Genomic DNA, 21,481 nt, shown 5'->3' with positions numbered 1-21,481 from the left:
TCTGCACCTACAGCGCAAACAACGCAAGCGCCTGTAGCGCCCTCTCGCCGTTATCGTTGCCGGCAGCTGGCGCGCCCTGCCGGTTTCGGTGGGCGGCGACTGCTGGGTTTCGTTGCGGTGTGTGTCATCGCCGCTCCCGCTTCTGATCTGGGCGTCTGGGGCTTGTTGCACCGCTCGCCGCCAAGATGATGTCCCTCATCAACCGCATCCTGGACTGGTTCAAGAGCCTCTTCTGGAAGGAGGAGATGGAGCTCACGCTTGTCGGCCTCCAGTACTCGGGCAAGACCACCTTCGTGAACGTCATTGCCGTAAGCTGACTGCCGCCATGGCCGTAGTCAGGGGAGGTGCTCCCCCACTCTCGGTGAGCCACCTGATCCGACGCTTTACCTTTGCAGTCGGGCCAGTTTTGCGAGGACATGATCCCCACCGTGGGCTTCAACATGCGCAAGGTGACCAAGGGGAACGTCACAATCAAGGTAGGGCCGCCTGGCTGCTAGCTTATCTTAAGCAAGCACGAAAGCTCATGCATTGTCTACCTGCCCTACTCTGCTTTTATCGCGACCGATGTTGCCATCGGGTGGACCCCGAATATGCTAGTATTGCAGCATTCGAGTTTTTGTATCTCATTATTAAATACGCCTGCTGCTTGGTCTCTACCGCGGAAGTGGAGCGAGGTAGAATGTGATTCGTCCCGACTCCGCTGCTGTGACACATGACGTCGATCGTGACTGTGCACTGCGTTGAACAACGCATTTTCCAGGCGACACAGAAAGAAATGAGCAGGTTCCCGTTCCCATGTGTTTTTCTTAGCGTTGCCCATCTGTTTCACCATCAGGAGTGCGAAACGAAAGAATTTGACAGGCATTGTGTGGTAGACAAAACGCAGGAAAAAAACAAATGTTTGGTCGGCGAGGTATCCCGTCAATTCGCGTGGCAAATTTTGAGCCGTGCATGTCAAAAGCTGCCGTGACCCGCCGCCAACTAGCACACGGAAGAAGTCGTGCCTGTAACACTGTCGTTTCCGCCAGGCCGCATCGCCGAAAAAAAAAAAAAAAAAGTGGCATCGTTGGGGCCATTGCTCCGACACAACTAGGCTGAGGTCCTGCAGGCTTCTGCGTTGCGCACTTTGTTTACATTACCTTCGGACAAACGACATGTAAGCATAACTGCGAGGCAAGCGTGAAAAAGGCGAGCCGAAAACAAAGCCCACCTATTTAACTCCTACTGATGACTGTTTGTTCCCCTATGTACTATCAGAACACGATCTGATAAGACGGCACCGGATAAGGACTAGCGGGCGCCAGAACCGTCGCACCAGCTTTGTTGATACGCAGTAAAGATACTAGTGAACCGTGCAATCTGCTACTGCGAGGCATGCTCTCAAGTACGAACCATCTTTGTGTTATCTAAGGACGTCACATGGACACTATGAGTGATCTCCTCGCTGTTTGTATCCTTTTCAGTAAGATTTACAGCCGGCAGCAATATCGTGTTGTGCTCTCCAATTTGCCTGCCACGAATGCATGGCATTGCATTGAGAAGCTTCAGTAACATGATATCGTGACGGACGGTAACGTGTGCAGACACGGACATGCGAGTTGATAGTTGACGTTTGTGTTGTCTGGCTCTTTTCTCTTGTGATCTTCTTGCACATTGATGAATCCGTACGAACAAGCTCAACATTTTGTAGCTATTAGATGGTGCATTTTCTGATGAAGTTTGATATCAATAGCTTGGCATGAGCAACTTAGCAGGTTTGGGATGCTTATGATTACTTCAGTGTTGCAGGTGCACTCTAGTTTTGCTCATGCATTGTAGCTACAGCAGAAACCATTCACATATAATGCATGTCAGATATATTGTTTTCCAATTGCCTTCCAATGAATTGACAGTTGGCCTTAACAAAGGCTTCTTCTTTTGTTTTCATTGCGCCTTCTACTTTGTGTTTTTCCACCATGGAACTTGTAGCAGCTGGGTTTACTAAGCCATTGCGGCTACAGGAGGATGCCCAAGTGAGAGGAACTGTGCAGTTTTGTTAAATATACAATTTCATTAAATATTGGTATGATCAAATATGATTAGATGGCCTCTCCTTGCGTAGAGATTAATCATCTGATGTTTGCCTTCAGCACAAAATTCGTGATACAGGCATTATTTAATTCAGAACTCGTCGCCAAACGTTTCTAGACTTAACTCGCCAAGCGTCTACAGACTTATTTATTAAATGAATTGTTTACAGAACTCTGCTCGACATCGGTGTTGAGCAAGTTTGCTGAATGGCATACTATGTTGGGCTGTCAATTCAGGTCATCGCGTTTAAAGACAAATGGACAGTTCGTCTTTTGTACAACTTCAAACTTTCACTCTATGGAATTTTGAACATTTAAGTATTCTTTGTACTGCAGGTATAGCAGATCAGGGTGTGGAGCACAATGGCTGTGTTTAGATTTTTTCATAGTGCACAACATCTAAATGACTCCAGGGTCATGTTACAGCATTAGAAAAGTCTGTGGCCATGCCAACCAGTTGTTTTGGCAAACATGTAGTGGTGTGCTTGTGGTCTTTCATTCAGAAATAATGCACACATTTTTCTTGTTAAAAGGAATGCTACTGCAACATCCAATTCTGATGTGGCACATGCTCCATGCAGAATATAAACTTTTGGGAAGCTCAGGAATATGCTCTGTGCCAGCTTTGTCATACTTTATTTAACCGATCTATCTGGCAATTAAAAGGGCTGTTGAAAGGCTAGGACATGAGAAGCAAAATTGGGCCTGCTTTACATCAAGCTTGTGGAGCAGAATTGAAAATGTGCTATAAAATGCTTGCATTTGCGATAGGTTGCTGTTCTGCCTCTCCCCCCCCCCCTCTTTTTTCTGTCATGAAAGGCTTCATAAAGCATGAACTACTAACACATAAGGGAGGCATCAATTGCACCAATCACATTAGGTGCAAGGTGAAGAGATGGGAAGAAAGCAGTATAGACTAGACAGGAAATAGTATGCGACTGATATTCTAGTTAAGAGAAAGGTTTATTGGGGTTGGTCGTGTAATGTGTAGCGCAGATAAGTGGTGCTCTGTTTAGAGTAGTAGAATGGGTGTCAATGGAAGGTGAGCACTGTCGAGGACCACAGAGTATTGGACAGTGCACCAAGATTTGGAAATTTGATGCCGTAAGACAAAGATAATTGCAGATCACTGGGAGAGACCTTCATCTTTGACATGAAAGGCTGATGATTTTTGTTACCTTATAGTTGAATGGTAGGGAAGAGTGTTGGACTGCAGGCAAACACACAATTTGGAAGGATGCTCTTAATTGGGTGAAAGTGTGCCCTCTGTATCAAAGTACAACTCATTAGCGGCAACAGCTACAAGCATGACAAAAAAATGTCCACTTGAATGATAAGGCTGCCTCCTATTTATAAGGATGTCATTGGGCCTTCGAGATAGCCTTGGGATGACTTCACAAATTCCATAATGTGCCTTGATAATCAGAGCTCTCTGATAGGAGAGGTCTGTCTTTTTACATGTGGCTACAACTTCGAGATACATGAACACTGATATAGTGAGCTTATCTTGCACAACTTTAGCGCTGCATTCATAATTATTATAACATTGTGCACCTTGCATCTATGTTTGCTTTTGCTTTTGAGTTTTGTCCTGTACAATACTTCCTTTTTTTGCCTTGTATGTTGCATTGTATTTTGTTTTCTTACTATGCCGCTTTTTGTCCCCCTTACTCAATCCCCTATTGGGCCCTGTAAGCTCCTGTTTAATCTGACAAAATGTACATGGCGTTATGCTTGTGTGGCACAGATCTGGGATATTGGCGGCCAACCGCGGTTCCGAAGCATGTGGGAGCGGTACTGCCGCGGCGTGAACGCTATTGTGTACATGGTGGACGCACATGATCGAGAGAAGATGGAAGCGAGCCGTAATGAGCTGCATCAGCTGTTGGACAAACCCCAGCTGGCAGGTATTCCCGTGCTCGTTCTCGGCAACAAGCGTGATCTGCAGGGAGCTCTGGATGAGCGTGAACTCATCGACCAGATGTGAGCATGCCGATGGTTTCACTAATTTTCCTTACCCCATGACAAGAGGGTTGTGGCCTCCGGACTAGTTTTTCATTCCCGTAGCAGTTTTTTCTCCATATGGTGGCACACCATTTGCCAGATTCCTGTCATTCCTAAATTGGCCATTATGAGCAGTGTCTCAAACGATTTCTCAGGTGTCGTACATAGCCGACAACTGAGTTGTTGCACAGTTATTCATTACTAATTCCCTAACTTTCCTTAATTCCCCAAGGTTATCTATTTGTTGTTGTCTAGACTTCCATATATTAATGTGTTGTTCATAGACCATGAATATGTGTTATGAGTAAATTTGCAGCCAGAGCATGAAGATTTTAAGTGTACGAAATTCCATATGAAGCCTATCAATAAATTTTAATCATGCAGAGCTTGTTCTCAGCATATGGCTACTTAATTTTGTTATCAGCTTTTTTTTTGCATTTTGTATAGTCTGTTTTTGGCTGTTGTGATGAAATTTGGATTGGACCTTCTTTGTTGTTTTTGTTTTCTAGACTTTCTGTGAGCAGCTCTAAGTGAATAGGTTGGAAAAATAAGTAGATACTCACTCACCAATATTTTTTGGGCCATATGCTCGCTCACACTTATGTCTACTCACACTCAGTGGCAGGCACTCGCACCCACACACACTTGCCAGGGGTGCGATCGGAGATAGTTGTTCGGTGCGTCCATTCAGTTACCGGCGTGCGCGATTGGCCTACTCCGCGCTGACGTCGGCAGCTGCGGGGCATGGCCACGTTTTTGGTGACGTCAAAATGACGTCATCATATTGCAACCGAGCAAGTCATCTGCTAGGCGCCAAACTCGACGGGAGTCGGGAAGTTTGAAGCGATCATACGCTCAATGCGAGACCGGCTTCGCATGGCACGTCTGGTGGATTGGATTGGATCCAACCGGCGTGTGCGGAATGGCATGTTCGGATCCAATCCATAGTTTAATTCGAGAAAATGGTGCTTGCATTGGGAACTTAGGTTGATGCGCTGGCGTTGCTCGAGGAGAAAGGAGAGCAGGTGGCGGTGCGAAACGCGTTTGAAGAAATGGTGCAAAGCGAATTCCGGCGTCGCTTTTGTTTCTCGAAAAAAATTGTGCATTGGTTGTAGAGCGAAATTGACGCCATCATTGGTGCCAGCGAGCCACTGGAATGTTATTGCTGCCTCTTGAAAAGTGCGCCACTGTTCCCGTCATTTCTTTTTACTTTTTTTCTTCTCGCTGTGTGCGACGCCACCTAGGGACAACACAGAGAAATTAATAGTTATAAATTGTTCTAGTCACACGTACTACTAATTGAAAACGTGTTTAAGCTTTAGAAGAAAAAAATACATTTTTTCCATAAAGATTTCATTCATTGAAAGACGAGAAACATTTCGTTTTGTAGTGTATTGTCTGCAAGCAGACGACAAATGAGGGAAGTAAGCTTCCGGGGAGTTCACCACTTGCCGATTGGCTGCTCTCTCCGCCCCGTTCTCAGAAATTTTGCATACTGCCACTTTGTGACGTTGCAGCAACCGAACAGAAGGCGTATCAAACAGAGATCTCCGATCGCGCCCCAGCACCACTCGCATTCATACTTGCTTTAATTCACACTTGCTTTCATTTACACTTACGAGCACTCGCTCATGCTCATACTCATGTCCACTTATACCGACTGTCACTGACTCATTGATACTAATGTTAACTGGCACTTGCTGCTTGTCATATTCACTCACTCTTCAGCACTCATTCCCGTACGTATACTGATATACGATCACTCCTTTCATCGCTCGCTAACACTTCATCCCACGTCTGAAATCAGTGTGAAGCAAGTATGATTCAGTGTACTCAGTGATGCCGACCTATGCTGAAATGTGACATTGTCCATGTATTTCTAAAGCAATAGTCCAGTCATAAATGTGAGAGACTTCTTTTGATTCACTTGTTGATGAGGAGGAGCTTTTGTGTTTCAGGAACCTGTCAGCCATCCAAGACCGAGAGATCTGCTGCTATTCAATTTCTTGCAAGGAGCGTGACAACATTGGTGAGCTTCGCTGCCTTCTTGGGTTTCTGTGCTCGCCTGTCAGCATCGCTTTATTACCCTCAAAATTTTCGTCTCGTACCACAATAGCTGTACGAAGTAAGGATAGTAGTTTTATCGGCCATATAAACTTGTAAACATTTGCTTACTAACTAAATTAACAAGGACAGAATGTGTGTGACTGAAGGAGTATGTAGAAAGCAACAGACACACAGAGGCAGCGCTCTCTTTGTGTGTCTGCTTCTTTCTACATCCTTGTTCAGTCGCGCTTCATGGATTCAAACCAGCTAGCCCATCAACATGTTTTAACTAAATTAACCAGCACAGTGTCACACGCACACAGGTAAACATGAACAGATATTGCTCGATGACAGTGGAAACCGTCTGTGAAAACGCTGGAGTTGGGAATTGCGGCGATAGCTGCGAGCCAATTGACATCACCTCTCTGCTTCGCGCGCCACAGGCGAGGCCATGCATCCGGGCCCCGTTCCTCGCTCGCCACACGAGATTGAACCGCGTTCGCCGGCTCACCCTCACACGCTTTCATTCATACGGAACCTCACGGCGACGGCAACGGCAGAAATCCGCTTGGAGTGTCCATATAGTTGCTATCGCAATAATAAACATATGTGCACACTTTAGTGGCATTTATTGGAACTACCTGATGTTAGTGTCTGCAATCCTTGATAGAAATTTGTTCCAGGGAGATGGGGCACATATGGAAGTCTATCATCCTCTTACTTTTGAAGCAACACAATGGTACAAAACTCTGCTAGAAAAGTGTTTCTCTGAGCAGCCAACTAAATCTTGCGGCCACATTGAATATTCTTATAATAAAATTTGAACTGTTTGATTAATGTAATTCCCATTAACATTAAGTCTTGCCCTGTGCATGTTTGGGAAAGCTGACCAAGTACTATGCTGCTTAACAAGTGAAGCAGCCATTAGAAATTATAGTAACCTTTACAAGCTGTGGAAGTGAGGATATTCCCATATCTGCTAGCAAGTGCCTCTTTTTTTGGTGGGGGGGACAGCCTTAAGTGGCTTGTTGCAATGGCTCAAACCCCGTAAGCAAGCAAAAACGCAATGGCTCATACCCCCTTAAGGCAGAGGCTACAAGCGCTCAGCAAAGTGAACAGTGCATACATTAATTGAAATGACCTGTGCAAAACACATAACAGCATACATTTCAATAAAATACAAGCTCAAAGCAAGCATCCAAACCATCAATAAAGCATTGCATACCCTGCTTGGAAGTACGCTATGGCTGAGGATGCGAGGCAAGCGAGAAACAAGGTGCGACATGCAAGGGCAGCGGGAGCAAGGTGTTCGTCTGCGACTGCTGGTTTCCCCTGCTGAGAGGATGTAATGTAAAGTCAAGAAATGCCATTGGCGCAAGTCTGACCCCGCTATACGAGTACGGGAAGCTGCAGCTAAGCACCAAAAACAAGCCAAAGAAGCCGAACTGTGAAAGCAGCAACGCGACAATATGAGACGGCAAGGTAGAGCTCGCAGATAACGGCTTGCCATACATTTACTTCACACAGCAGCTCGTTAAGTCATAGAATAAGTCTGATCCCTCTGATAGTATCACCTAATGCATTACCAGCTGTGCAACAGGCTTTCACCTTCATGTGTTACAGGAGTGTAACATGCTGCCGAACTTTTATTTTTGTGGTTGTTGAAGCTGTTGAAAGCCATAGGAGTGCATTTCTGCTTGTGTTGGAAGCAGACAAACAGAAGTGTCTATGTCGAATCGAGTGGAATACTATAGCCTAGCAGTTAATGTTTGGACGGGGAAAGCTCTTCATGCATGCGCTGGCCCTTGCTGATTTTGCAGGCCTACGGCACGACTGCAGAAGAGTGAACAGCTAATTGGTAGATTTTCATAGTATTGAAGTGCAAACAAAGACAAAAACAAAAACAAAGGTAGAACAGGTGCATCTCCATGGCACGGAGCTAACCGTCAAACTGGTCAAGGCCACCCCCCCCCCCCCCCCCCCTGCGATTAACAGAGAGATTGGAGGGCTGCGCATAAGAAAAGATTATAACATAATTGAAAAAGAAGCACTGGAGTTCAGAAAATTTCATTCTGTGTTTGAGACTCTCTGTGAATTGGTTGCAAAAGTGAAGTATGCCCTCTCCTCATGTAAAAGAGGGGTTTTCTTTTTAGTTAATTGCTAATGTAACCCAAGGATACCGAAATTATGAACTGGTCTTTGGACAAAAGATTACGTTCTTTTTCATATTTATAAACTCTTAAGACAGCCGCCAATTTTTCCAGCCGAAATTTTGAAAAGGAAAACCTGAAAACGGCGGTCTCTGAGTATCAGTTATACATCGCTTTTGCAGTCGGTGCCTTTACTTGTGTAGTGTGCTTCCATTACATGCAAGAGTAAAAAACCAAACTGCATTCACACAGATGTTTTTGTTGTTGCACATAATCAGCTCTCTGAAATGCAGCTAAGGTGTTATGCCCACAATGCACAAGCAAATGATCTGCTTCATTTCTTCTACTAAACACTTACAGAATGTGACGTCCAGTTGTCCAAATTAATGTAGGTTGTTTAAATTTGTGCATGTCATTCCTTGTTCTGCATGCATCTTCTCGCATGTGGATGCACTAGTCTGTCGTTAGGAAGCTGTGGGCTGTTGCTGGTACCATTATATATGTTGCTTCTCCTGCGTGTAAACGAGAGAAGGGGAATGAGGGGCTCTATTTTGTTAATTATGACCACATAAAGCCAACAGACAATGAAGCCAAAGAAAGCATCAAGGAAATTAGCTGGGGTTGAAATTGGAATGTCGAAAATAATGAAGAAAACGTAAATGAAAGTGGATAAAAATGTAACTTCCTACTGGCAAGAAGTCATTGTTCCGTCCACTTTCATTTTCTTTGTCTTCATTATTTTCTACTTTCTAATTGTATTAAAGGAAAAATGACATTCACCCAATCGTAGCAATTGCTACAAAGGAAATCCACACGGGTTCCTCAAAAGAAAAAGCCTTGCAGTTGAAGAAAAATGCGTCCTGGTCCGCGACTTGAACCCGAGACCACCGCCTTTCCGGGGCAGTCGCTCTACCGTCTGACCTAACCAGGCAGCTAGCAGAAGGCAAGGCAAAGTCGAATTTGTCAACTCGTAGCAAGGGCAAGAGTTTACTGCAATAGTTCTGCAGAAACTCACAAGGTGGAGAGAAGTAATTAATAAATAATTAATAAATAATTACTTCTCTCTACCTTGCGTGTTTCCGCAGAACTATTCCAATTGAAGTTACATTTTAATCCACTTTCATTTCCATTTTCTTCATTACTTTCTACAATATTTTCTGAGCTTTAGCTTTCGGTGCTCTCTGGTTAAGCTCAGTGTCATAAGACGCCGCTACCAGTGTTGTTGCTTCTATACATCTCTTCCTAACCTGGCATTCCGCAAACACTGTTTCATAGACAAGCTGAAACAATGATGTGCATTCCTCTCTCTCCTTTTAGCCATGTTTCTTATGCAACACGTGCACCGAATCACTCCTTGGGCATATTTGCAATCTGTGCACATGTCTCTTTTGCAGACATCACGCTGCAGTGGCTCATCTCGCACTCCAAGTCGTCCAGTCACTGACGTACCGGGGCCCACGATGGCCCCCCTTCTGTACATAGACCTGCCTGTGTTTAATAATGAGCGGCACCTCACTGCAGTTGAGGTGCCCATTTCCCCCGCTATGCCATCTGTCGTCTGGCGCAAATAAATATTCCGAAATTTTTTCTGTTCTTGTATGGCTGAGGACACTACATTTCATAGTTCTTGTGCTTGCCTACTCCGGTTGCCACAATGTTCTTTAACTAGCAGGCTGCATAAAGTGCAGTGGAACCTCGTTATAATGAATTTGTGTCTGACATAATATACCTTAGTTATATCCAATTTTCATTCTAAGCATATATTTATCCCATGCTAATATCAGCAAGAAACGTTTGAGATTTACCTAGCTATATCCAATAATTCTTATGTGCATGTTTATTATCTAGCGAGGTTCAACTGTACAAGGTGCACTGTATAGCAATGCTGTATTAAAATGCCAAGTTACATAAGTGCTCAGCTGGAGCTTCAAGAGGCCATCCCATGGGTGAATTTACTAACTAGAGGCTAAAAGCTTTGCATAGATCAGTCTTAAGAGGAAGCTTTAGCTTGGGTGCTTCAATCTAAATGCATGTAAAAAGAGTAGTTTTTCTCGGCAAGCACTGCATCAAATTTGATGAGGTTTGCTACATTTAAAAGAAAAACTTAAGATCTAGTGACTGTTGGTTTCAAATTTTTTATTTAGGTCGTCAATTTTTGATAAAAAATTGGCAACAATCAAATGTTCAGAAAACGAAACCATCAAGTTTACAACTCTAACTTAACAATAAAAAATTACAATGCAGTTCTGTGAATTGAATCTAATAGTACATCTAAAGCGGACAAAATTGATGTTACACATCAATCTCGAAAAATTAAGTAATGTGGAAATACAGCTTTTGCAGAACCCTTGTACACAACGTAACAAATTCACCTAAGATATAAAATGATTACAATGATTAATGCATATTGCATTAATTTACATGGTGCATATTGCATTTCGTCGTGGAAACCTGGAGACGCAAAAGTTTATTCCAAGGTCACTCCACGGCGTAGCCGCAGTTCCTTTGGCCTAGTTATATAACGTGATAACACGGGCGTCGGCAGGATTTATTCGCTGTCATACGACAGTGGAGAAATTCTGTATATCTCTACTATCGAGTGCGTGTTGCTTTTAACACGTGTTTTAAGAGTTCCCACGCTGTTGGAGTGCACGTCCGGCCCTTTACATACTGCTGGTATATTTGAGCCTCTTCGCTTTTAAAGATACGTCGCTTACAGCGGAGTACATTTCCTGCTCCGATGACTTTGTTATAATGAGGATTTACTGCATTTGACTTCGTTTTTAAAAGCTTTTGTATATTCACAGCTATATTTATTTACATTGAAAGCTTGTCCCCACTTCAGAAATGTATACTATCTCTACAGCCCAGCGTGAGATTACATTGGTTCTACTCGGGATCACATACTGGCTCCACACGTCACCTGGTTTCTAGTGCTACTTGGACAAGCATTGGTAATGCTTTGGGTCAAAGCTCGTATACCAGCAGAGTTTGTCGTCACCGCGCTTATTACGCAAGCGTGTTCATTCTCGCACGTGAAGTGCTCGTGCAGCGATGACATTCGTCGTCTTCGCAACGCGACATGCCCACCCTGCAGTTTGCCTGTGCATGCAAATCACTAGCCGCCGGTCTGGAGCATCAGGTAGGCGACGATGAACAGGTAGAGGGACGTGTTTATCAAAGAGAACACCACCGACAGCTGCATGCTGCGCCATTGAAACAGCGCCTCGAGTGTAATCATCAGCACACATTCAAACGCGAACGAAGCCCGACTGAAGTGCATGTGCTTTTATGATGATGCACTAGTGCGCGCTTACACGAAATTTGTTTTCCTTTTTGTTTATAAGAGGAACCTTGGGCTCTGGAGCTCCTATCCAAACAGTACATGGGGATGGAGAAATCGTTTTTCTCGGCAATCACTGAGCCGATTTTGATGATGTTTGTTGCGTTTAAAAGCAGGGATGTTCGAGCAGTGACTTTTGAGACCAAATCGAATATCGAATAGCTTTCGTATGATCAACAGTCGTTATCACTATCAGTATAAAACGGTGTTCACCCCCTAGTATTCTTAATGTTAGCTAGTTTCTGTCATTATATACAACGTTATGAAGTGTTGTTTATTAAAAGCACAAATGGAGCACTAGGAGCAAACAATTGCATGCACGGGGCTCTTCAGAGAGTAAGAATGATCGCAATACAGCCTGTAAAGTATGGCTATCTAAGTGACGTAGCCTGCTCCACTACGCAAGTTCTCGCGTTACGGGGGAGAAAATTTACTATTTTTGCTGCAATTTAATGTTTATTTGGGCGCAGTTGACGTTCTGAAGTATTTGAAAGGTATTGGAAAAAATATTCGCGTTTACGAATAGTGAATATTCGATTCGAATACCGAATTGAATTGGGCACAATTCGATTTGTTATTCGAACGTGTCGAACATTCGCACACACCTATTTAAAAAGAAGAAAGTGGATTCTAGTTGTGCCACACAATAAAAAAAAATCTTGAAGATAAAAAAAAAGTTCGAGTATCAAGTTTATAACACTATAAGTCAGAGATTAAAAAAAACAATACCTCAATTCTGTAAACTTCACCTAGTAGAACATCTAAAGCGGACAAAATCGACGCATTATACACCGCCCGCTTTAAATTATGCGGCTAATTCGCTGGGAGGGAATGGACTATCCTCATAGCATACCTTATTTTTCATTGTCATGTTTTTTACTACATAAATACAGCGACTGAACTTAGGCCCTTTTACAGCCGTGTTACATCTTTGGCGTCATGTACTATTGTCAATTCATTTCACCATGTGCTTCGCGCTCTTTGGCCAGAACTGGCCCTTGCGCCAACAAACCCCATTAATCAATCACTGGGATTGCGAACTGCATGCGTCTATGGGCCTCATATTTCGTTCTTGACCAGCGAGCGCAGAATGATAAAGAAATGAAACGCATGCAAGACAGTCGACGATAATTGCTTGGCGACAAGAAGCTAAGTCTCACAAGACGTACATTTATATTTAGAGTGGTGTCATATCAATAGCACACGTCGTTGCGCTCCGCCACTTTCAAATAAGAGTGTTGACAATGAAGCAATACGTTAGGCTAACAGTTAGTGGATAGGCGTGTCTGCAATACGAAATAGCAAACCTTCACCAGGATCGTGGAGAGGTAACGGTATGTGGCGATCGACGCGAACGCAGCGTGAAATACATCATTATTATGTTCCTCTGTTTATGTTTTATATTTGTACAAATTTCTACAGCGTCCTCATGGGCGTTACTGTAGGGGAAAACGCAGATCAGGTACACCAAGTACAAAGATAACAAAGAGCACTATATAGCTAGGTGATTGGCATGTAATAGCCCAGTAAGACCGTATGGCAATAAAGCAAACAAAGAGTCGCTTCAATAATTGTCAGAGCCGCAATTATGTGCTCGCAATAAAGAAAGAAAAGATGAAGCAGTTTATATTTGTACACTGCAGGACAAAGGCATATCCCCCGTCGGACTACAGTTATACCCCTGTGTTGTAATTATGTTCGTCGCCTCACTTTGTGTTTCCCCTACGTTCGTTTGATGACTAGCCAATAACAACAATCGCAGCGACCATTGGCCTGGTTACGATACAGGAAATGAAAGACTGGGGAAATTGAGCGAGAGAGGGATAGTGACGGTTGGCGCTATCGCCACCAGGTAACACTCTGTAGCGTGACCTCCGCATGCCGCCCAATCTCGGAGGAGCCTTAAATATATATATAAAGAGAGCGTTTCTGTCACACACAAAAAAGTGCGTTCTTAAACATTGCAGCACGCCGATCTGGAGAACCGGAATTCACAAGTCGCCAGGGAAGGTGTCCTCCGCGGTCCTCGACATAAACCCGAACTGCAAAGATAATAACGAGTAAAATGGATTCGGATGCGCCCTGCAACAATGCGGTGCTGACGACACCTTTCCCCGTCGGCTCCAAACTGCAGGATTCTTTTGTTCAGAGGAAGGGTTATCCGGTATACCCCTTATTTAAGTACACGGAAACGTTTGGCTCGGCACTCGCTGCTCCGAATTTGATGATGTTTGTGGCATTAACAAAAAATGTTAATAACTGCCGACTACAGAAAGCAGAATGTTTCAAAAACCCGATTTGTGAAACATGCAAAAACGAAAAAAAAGAACGGAAGAGAAGTTGCAGAGGCATGCTACACAGCTAAAGCAGGAGATAAGGGTGTCAGCGCGGTGCCACTTAGCTTATCAAAGCTAGAAATGTTTTCTTTTTTGTGTGTGTGTGGATAAACAGCTGTACTTGTAGTTCCCCTGTGCGCATATACCTGTCAATCTCGATGGTTCTTGTTTTTTCGACGGATTGTAAATGGCTGGTGATTTCTCGAATGAATTTCACTTGCCAGTCAGCGCCTCGTCCTGTCGTGCTTGTTTTTTTGTTTATTTGTCTGGTTTCTCGTTTGATTGCCCTGGTCCCTTCGCGCCGCTTCAAGTTCAAGTTATATTCTGAATTTCTTATTTGGGCAATCAATTTATATTAAAAGTTCTCGATAATTGCAAAACTTCAATAATCTCGAGTATCGACCTTAGAACTCCAACTCAGTAGCGAAATACGATATCGCCATTGTACCTATTGAGGCGTCTGGAGGAGGCAAAAGTTGTGTTATACAACGATGTGAAATATATCACTAATCTGTAAACATGACCTTTGCGAAACCCCCTAAGTTTGTTAAACGACTTCAAGTAAGCTGTAAACATCTGTATCGCATTTGTCCGATTTATATGCTCTAACATATACGGTATACATAACTGCGATATGTGGTTTCGGTACGAAGTTACAGATTTGCAAGCTTTGTGCTTTTTTTTTCGATTTGTTAATTCCAGGCAATTTTTGTAAAACGAAATTGATGCCCTAAATAATAATATGCTTTCTGTAGTCGATAGAATTCAGCTTTAATTCATAGATGCAACAAATTTTATTCAAATCGGTTCAGCAATCAACCAACGAGAGCATTTCTGCGTATCACATGTATTTGAATAGGGGAAATGGGAGTGGCCCCGAGATAAAGCTTCAGTTGATTTATTCATCTGTTATGTTCATCTCTACCTACCTGTGACGCCGCTGTCATGTTTCCTTTACGTCTTAGTGCATGCAAATGTACTACGTTTACTCTGTCTTTGCCAAATCAGAGCGAACCTAACCAATCGAGTTCTAGAAAGCGGAGTTAAATGCGAGACAAATAGTGTACCAGCACTCTCTTTGTTATTAGAGCGAAGTGTACAGGCGCAGGAAGATTTTCTTCTTTTTTAAAAATCTGATTAGCATTTCTAGCCTACTTGCCCGCCTGGTGGTTTGTATCATGTTTCTATAACCTCTGTACTCATGCGGCATTTCTAATAAAAAGAAAAAACTTAACATTCTGGCAGAATACATATCACGACATGCGTTAATTTTCCTTGAAACACTCGTTCTCTTTTATTTTTTTTCTCTGGGAGTGCACGTAAAGATGCACATACTCATTCTGTTTGTTGGGTTGGAAAAGTGACGTAAAAGTGAAAAGTGGAAAAGTGCTGACGTAATCCACTGAGTTTTGCGTGTGCTCCAACGTTTTTGCGCATTATAAGCATACTTTAGCACTGGATTTGGCAATTCAACAACGGAACGCCCCGCTCGTAATCGTTGCCTAACTGAACCATATGCTTTAAAGGCATGTACCTTACTAAACTTTCTAGAAAGTGACTATACCTACTGTAAACGTGAATTAATTTCATATTTACGCCTGCAGTTGTCATTGATATGTCGATATCATCGAATATCAACGTGTGGATACTAAAAAATTTCTGCTCTGCTCTTTACGGTTTCATAATTGATGTCCTACTTAAAATGATGTTTTCAATTTTGCACCTTTCTTTTTATCAGTATATGTATTTTGTATTGATGCTGCATCAAACGCGCACAATTTTTGTTTCTTTCTTTGTAATGACAGGAATATTACTCTTCATTTTCTTGTGTTGCTTGACATTACTATCAACCTTGTCCTCCCCCATCCCTATGTTATTTCTCCTCGGTACCCTTAGGGTGTTTGCTTATTGCATCTAAGTTAGCAAACGCATAACAATTAAGCATGAATGCCGTGTGCACAGGAAGGTAACAGAGCAAAGTTCTTTTGCAGTCTCAAAGGATGACACTGGGTGGCGGTTGCAAGAACTCGCCAGAGAAACAGCCGAGAGTTCGCAAAAGTGTGAGAACTGCGTCAACTTTACGTGACATGGTGTGCAAGCAATTGAATTGGAACATAAGTAAGTGGCGAAGAAAGCGGCTCGATTCAAGAAACTCACCATCTTGAATAGGTATGGTATGGTATGGTATTCCTTGAGCGATGGCGCACACCCACTGTGGGGGATTGGCCAAGATATGGATGAAATTAGGCTATCTTTATTAAAAAACTGAAAATGGTAAAGCTAACTGGAGGAAAAGAACAAAAATAAAATGTTTAATAATTCAAGACAACCTCTTCGTAGCAATTATAAAATCCTCCACGGTTGAGCAAATATCCCTGTGGCACTGTCCAAGAGAGGAGGCTCCTAGAGAAAGGATATTTATAATTGAAAAGCTCAAACCAAGCTGTGTAAATCTTGATTCTAGATTTTTTCTTAAAGAAGTGAAACGGCGGCAGAATATGAAAAAATGATCGATTGTTTCATCTTCTCCACAGACTGGGCACAGAGGGGAGGGCACCAGACCAGCCCTGTGACGATAAAAGTTTAATTTTGGTATTCGACAACGTAATTGGGTAAAGATGACTTCAGTTTTTCTTGTGTGAAAGGAATTTTTAGGCCAAGGGAATAGGAGGTGTCGATACTTGGAAAAATTTGCTACAGCTGGGTTCAAAAAGTCTTGAGTAATTGTATATCTCCTGAATCTAGTAGTCGTCAGGTAAGCTATTGTAGGAAGTAATGGTAATACAGGGCCACTGAGGGCCGCTCTCGCGAGACTGTCAGCCATTTCATTCATGACTTATCCTTTATGTCCAGGCACCCAAAGCAATCTAATTAAATTTATGTGGGCAGGTACTAGAAAATGAAATGTACGTAAAAGGTTAGTGACACCATTTGCTGTTAGCGAGGAACATAAGGATAAAGAATCTGTTATAATTACTACCGCCGATGTTGACAAATTTAGTTTGCGTAAGGCTAGGACTACAGCTAGAAATTCAGCCAAAAATACGGAATAAAAGTCCGGAATCCTGATTGCAAATGACCAGTTTAGAGCGGGAGAGAAAATGCCAATTCCAGATTTTTCTTCACACTGTGAGGCGTCTGTCGCAATGACCGTACTTATAGATAAACCCAATAAATGGTCCTGTAATAAGCCGTTTAATATATTATAAGGAAGATGTTTTGCATTATTTGGGTAGATGTCATCATATATAATTTTTAGGTTCTCTCGCACATCACAAATAGGCGATACCTCCCAAAGACGTACATTTAAGGGGTTTATCAATGTTTGTACGAAGACCACCTGTGGTGTATGAAAACGATGCCAGTGTACTCCGAAGAAAAGTGCAGGCTGGGAAATGAATATGTATTTCAATCTTCTAATAGGGGATTCATACAATTTCAAGACTGTTTGCACCGTCAGTAACCGAAATCTACACAATATTGAGGGCAACCTGACTTCTTGGTGTAATATGTTATTGGCAACATATTTCGGTAATCCACAACACAGTCGTAGGGCTTCCCGCTCAAGTAGAACGAGGGGACGTAATTTATAAGCTGGGGCACCAGAAAATAAAACATCCAAATTCTAAAATGGGCCGCACATACATTTTGTATATCATTAAAAGTGGATCTCTCCGCATTCCGGACCGACTATTGCACAGCTTACGTAGCATACCAACTGCTCGTACTCCTTTTTTAACGATATGGTCGATATGGCCGAGCCAGTTGAGGGAACCGTCATATACTACACCTAAGTATTTCACCGACTCCACTTGAGGTATAGTCTCGAGGCGATAAGATATCGATATATTAACGGGATTATTAAGAGGAAAAACCAATATCGAGGATTTTCTAACGTTAAGTGAAAGGCGAATTTTGTTCAACCAGGTTTCTATGGCGTTGAGGTAGTTTTGTAGTCGATAATATAGAGAGTGAATATCACTGTCTGATGCGAAGAAAGCAATGTCATCCGCGTATACGTATGTTTGTACATCTTGATGAAGAGGAATGGAACACATCAGAATATTAAATAGTAATGGTGAAGTGACAGCTCCTTGAGGAACACCTCGTGATTGATTATATATACTAGAGGAAACGCCTCTCAGACTGCAGTAAAATGTTCTTCCATTTAAAAACTCACCAATCCAGTTTGAAAAATAATTTGGAATGTCTAGATTTCGCAATATATCTAATAAAAGTAAGTGTTCTACACTGTCGTAGGCTTTGGAAATGTCTAATGTCACAAGAGCACCTATTTGCCTCTGTCGTCGTGCTAATTTTATTCTACTTTCTAGGTCCACGTGAGCATGCCAAATTGAACATGATGGTCGGAATCCAATTTGGCAGGGGCTAAGCAAGTCCTTGTTCTGTATAAATTTAATCATGCGGGCATATAGAATTCTTTCAATTAATTTAACCAAATTTGAAGTTAGCGCAATTGGCCTAATGTTATCTATTGTATATCCTTCCCCATGATTTTTAAGAATAGGGATGATTTTAGCAATTTTCCACGCAGACGGAATCCATGAGAAGCGAATTGAGTAATTTACAATAGCCAAAAGGTCATCAGGAGCTTCCTTAAATAAAATTCTGATCATAGTAGATGTTACCCCATCCACACCGGGAGCTGAATCTGGAAGTCGCTCCACGATTTCAGCCAATTCTAACATAGAGATTTCTGTAAAATCATCTGATGCCCTTCGTAAGCGAGAACCACTTGGTAAGACAGAAGAAAATCTAATTTCTAATCCCTTCGCGATTTCTTCTAGTGATTGTTTCATTTCATCGCTACTTAAGATTATAGAGTCAATATTAATTTGGCGCGGAAGAATTTTCCTACCGCGGAGAAAACGGAACAATGCACGCCTATTTTTATTGTTAGATAAGAAATCAAAATGCTTACAGTCGAATTCATCTTTGGCTTTAGAAACTGTATGTTTAAAGACAGCTCGAAAAAATTTATAGTCACTCCAATTTTGGGGACTCTGGTTATGCAATAATTTTTTCCAAGCAGCTTTTCTCTTTCTGTAGTCTCGAGTGCATTCTTCATTCCACCAAGGACTGTAAGAATTTCTTTTATTCAATCCAATCTCAAATTGAGCCTTTTTTTGAGAACTTTCCAAAGCGGAACAGATAATCGTGGTTTTTTGTTCTGTAGGCGCATCAGACAGAGATGAAAGAACATTTCGTAGGCATTTTTTAAAAATGTTGTAATTTATGAAGGTTCGAACCTGGTGACCTATAAATGTTACCGGACGTGCAACGTCAAATACTATCGGAAGGTGATCACTGCTTGTCGAACAATCAATAGTCGACCAAGAAGTTACGGAGAGACTCGGGCCAGAGAATGTAAGATCTAGTGAAGAGTAAGATCGGCCTCTAACAAACGTAATAGATCCGGAGTTTACACACGTGAGGCGATTGTCCAACGACCAGTTCCACAATCGGGTGCCGCACAAATCTGTTCTTAAACCCCATGAGATATGGTGAGAATTGAAATCACCTGAGATTACAATGTCACGTCCACAAGAGTTAATGACACTATCCAGTGTGCTAGTGTCCTGTACGCCAGATGGAAAATATGCATTAACTACGGTAAAAGGAGCACATCCCGGGAGAACCAATTTTATAGCTAGGATTTCACACTCTGGAGTAGAAACTTGATATGAAATTTTAGCCTTATGGCAAATTTTAGATGAGATAAGTGTAAGTAACCCGCCGCCTCTTGTAGGACGGTCTAATCGAAATGACCTGTAGAATTTCAGTTGAAAAGATTTCTCAGGTTTTAGCCACGTTTCTTGTAACATAATTAAATCAGGATTAAGTTGAGAAGTTAAACAAGTTAAATCTACTGATGCAGAATATAAAGAGCGGCAGTTCCACTGAAGCACTTTTAGTGATCCTGTTTTTTGGAAAGTGCCGCAGTCGAAACTGCCTTCTGCAGAATGTTATCCTTTAGCACATCACTGGACTGACTTTTCTTCGCTTTTGAGTGAGGACCGGGGGAGGAGTCTTCACTAATAGACGACATGGTTCTTTTATATGCTCGAGCATTTTGTTCTACCTCTGTCATCTCCAAATCTGTATTAACCAGATTACAAGTTGTAGGACCCGCAGAAGAGGGATTTGAAAGTCTAATATCATTATTGCAAGGATTGGCGTCTGATCTTTCATGATTAGTTTGGTGCTCAGGATCAACTGTTTGCGTTGGTACAGGAGCTGGGCAGGTAGTTTGCATCAAATGAGATAAATGACTAGAAACGGCTTGTGAGATACATTCACCAAGGCTCATTGCCAACCTTTCCATAGCCTTTGTAACTGCCTTTTCCACAGCGGCCTCTATAGTTGCAGTAAGTGATCGGTCCGGGGTAAGATTTTGTCTACCTATTATCCCCGCATAGCCAGATGCCCTTTCTTTCACAATGTTTATGGCCTCCATCCTAGAGCAGCGTCGACGATCAATTATTTCAATCACCTGTAACTCTTGAGCCCTAACAGAACAGTTTAAATAATTGGCTGGATGATTTCCATCACAGAGGCAGCATCGCTCTTCTTGGGCATTACAATCACTTTGAGCGTGTTCTCCCCCACATGCGCAACAACGTTGTCTTGATTTACACCCTGCCATGCTATGGCCGTATCGCCAGCAATTGCGGCATTGAATCGGACGCGACGCCAGGGGTTCAACTCTGAACACAAGGGGCCACACCTTTAGCTCTGACGGGCAGGAAGTTCCAGCAAAAGTCGCAATCACTGATTCTGTTGGGACCCGCTTATTGTCTACCACTCGAGTGCATCGGTAAACAGCAATTACTCCAGTCCCAGACAATCTCTCAAGTGTTTCAGCGGGAGAAAGATCAGCATCGACACCTCTGACTATTCCCTTAGTGCAGGCGAGGTGAGCAGGGATAAAGGCACTCACCGGTAATGACGCGAATGACGAGCACTTTAGCAAATCCGCGACACAGGACTGGTCTGGTGACCGACACACGATACCTCCTCGGCCGAACTGCCTCACTTCCGTGATGGTCTGGTATGAAGAGGTAGCAGCTTGCAGGGATTTCTGGATCGCCTGGGGGTTGGTTAGACGTATAAAGCCTCCATTTGAAGGAACCAGAGCCACCGGGATGTTGCTCACACCACTGCGGATGAACAAATCTAGAGGTAATTCATCCGTTGGAATAGAGGCCGCCCATGGGGACAAACCCCTGCCTGGGGAGTTTTTAGACATCAGCCTAGGAAGAAGGTGGCGTTAGAATTAGTGAGAGCTCAAGAAATAAGATTAGTAAAGCCTAATATCACCCAAAACCTGGCCAAGTGACAGAAGCCGCAGCGAACGAGCAGGACGCAGGAGGAGCGATAGGCCCCGATTTCTTCTTCTTTCTTCTTCTTTCTATTCAAGATGTGATGACATCTTGAATAGGGGAGCGGATCCTCTTTCTTCTCTTCTTCTGCATAAACTGCAGAAGAAGAAGATTCTTCTGCATTAATGAA

General features: G+C 42.8%; 1 protein-coding gene and 1 long non-coding RNA gene across 2 annotated transcripts; one reads left to right on the top strand and one right to left on the bottom strand.

Annotated features, from left to right (window-relative positions):
- The first annotated feature begins 72 nt into the window (after positions 1-72).
- On the top strand, positions 73-9,862 carry Arl8 (ADP-ribosylation factor-like protein 8). The gene is made up of 5 exons (XM_065447305.2): positions 73-308; positions 396-476; positions 3,817-4,052; positions 6,032-6,102; positions 9,664-9,862. The coding sequence occupies exons 1-5, from the start codon at positions 186-188 to the stop codon at positions 9,711-9,713; spliced, it is 561 nt and encodes a 186-aa protein (XP_065303377.1). The 5' UTR covers positions 73-185; the 3' UTR covers positions 9,714-9,862.
- LOC139060821 (uncharacterized) lies at positions 4,070-21,340 on the bottom strand. The gene is made up of 3 exons (XR_011515055.1): positions 16,106-21,340; positions 8,628-8,781; positions 4,070-5,313 (listed from the first exon to the last, which is right to left on the bottom strand). It is a non-coding gene; the product is annotated as an uncharacterized lncRNA (long non-coding RNA).
- Between the last annotated feature and the right edge of the window lie 141 nt (positions 21,341-21,481).

Source organism: Dermacentor albipictus, chromosome 6, assembly GCF_038994185.2.
Source record: "Dermacentor albipictus isolate Rhodes 1998 colony chromosome 6, USDA_Dalb.pri_finalv2, whole genome shotgun sequence".
Classification (NCBI taxonomy): domain Eukaryota; kingdom Metazoa; phylum Arthropoda; class Arachnida; order Ixodida; family Ixodidae; genus Dermacentor; species Dermacentor albipictus.
This window is presented reverse-complemented; position numbering and strand designations above follow the sequence as displayed.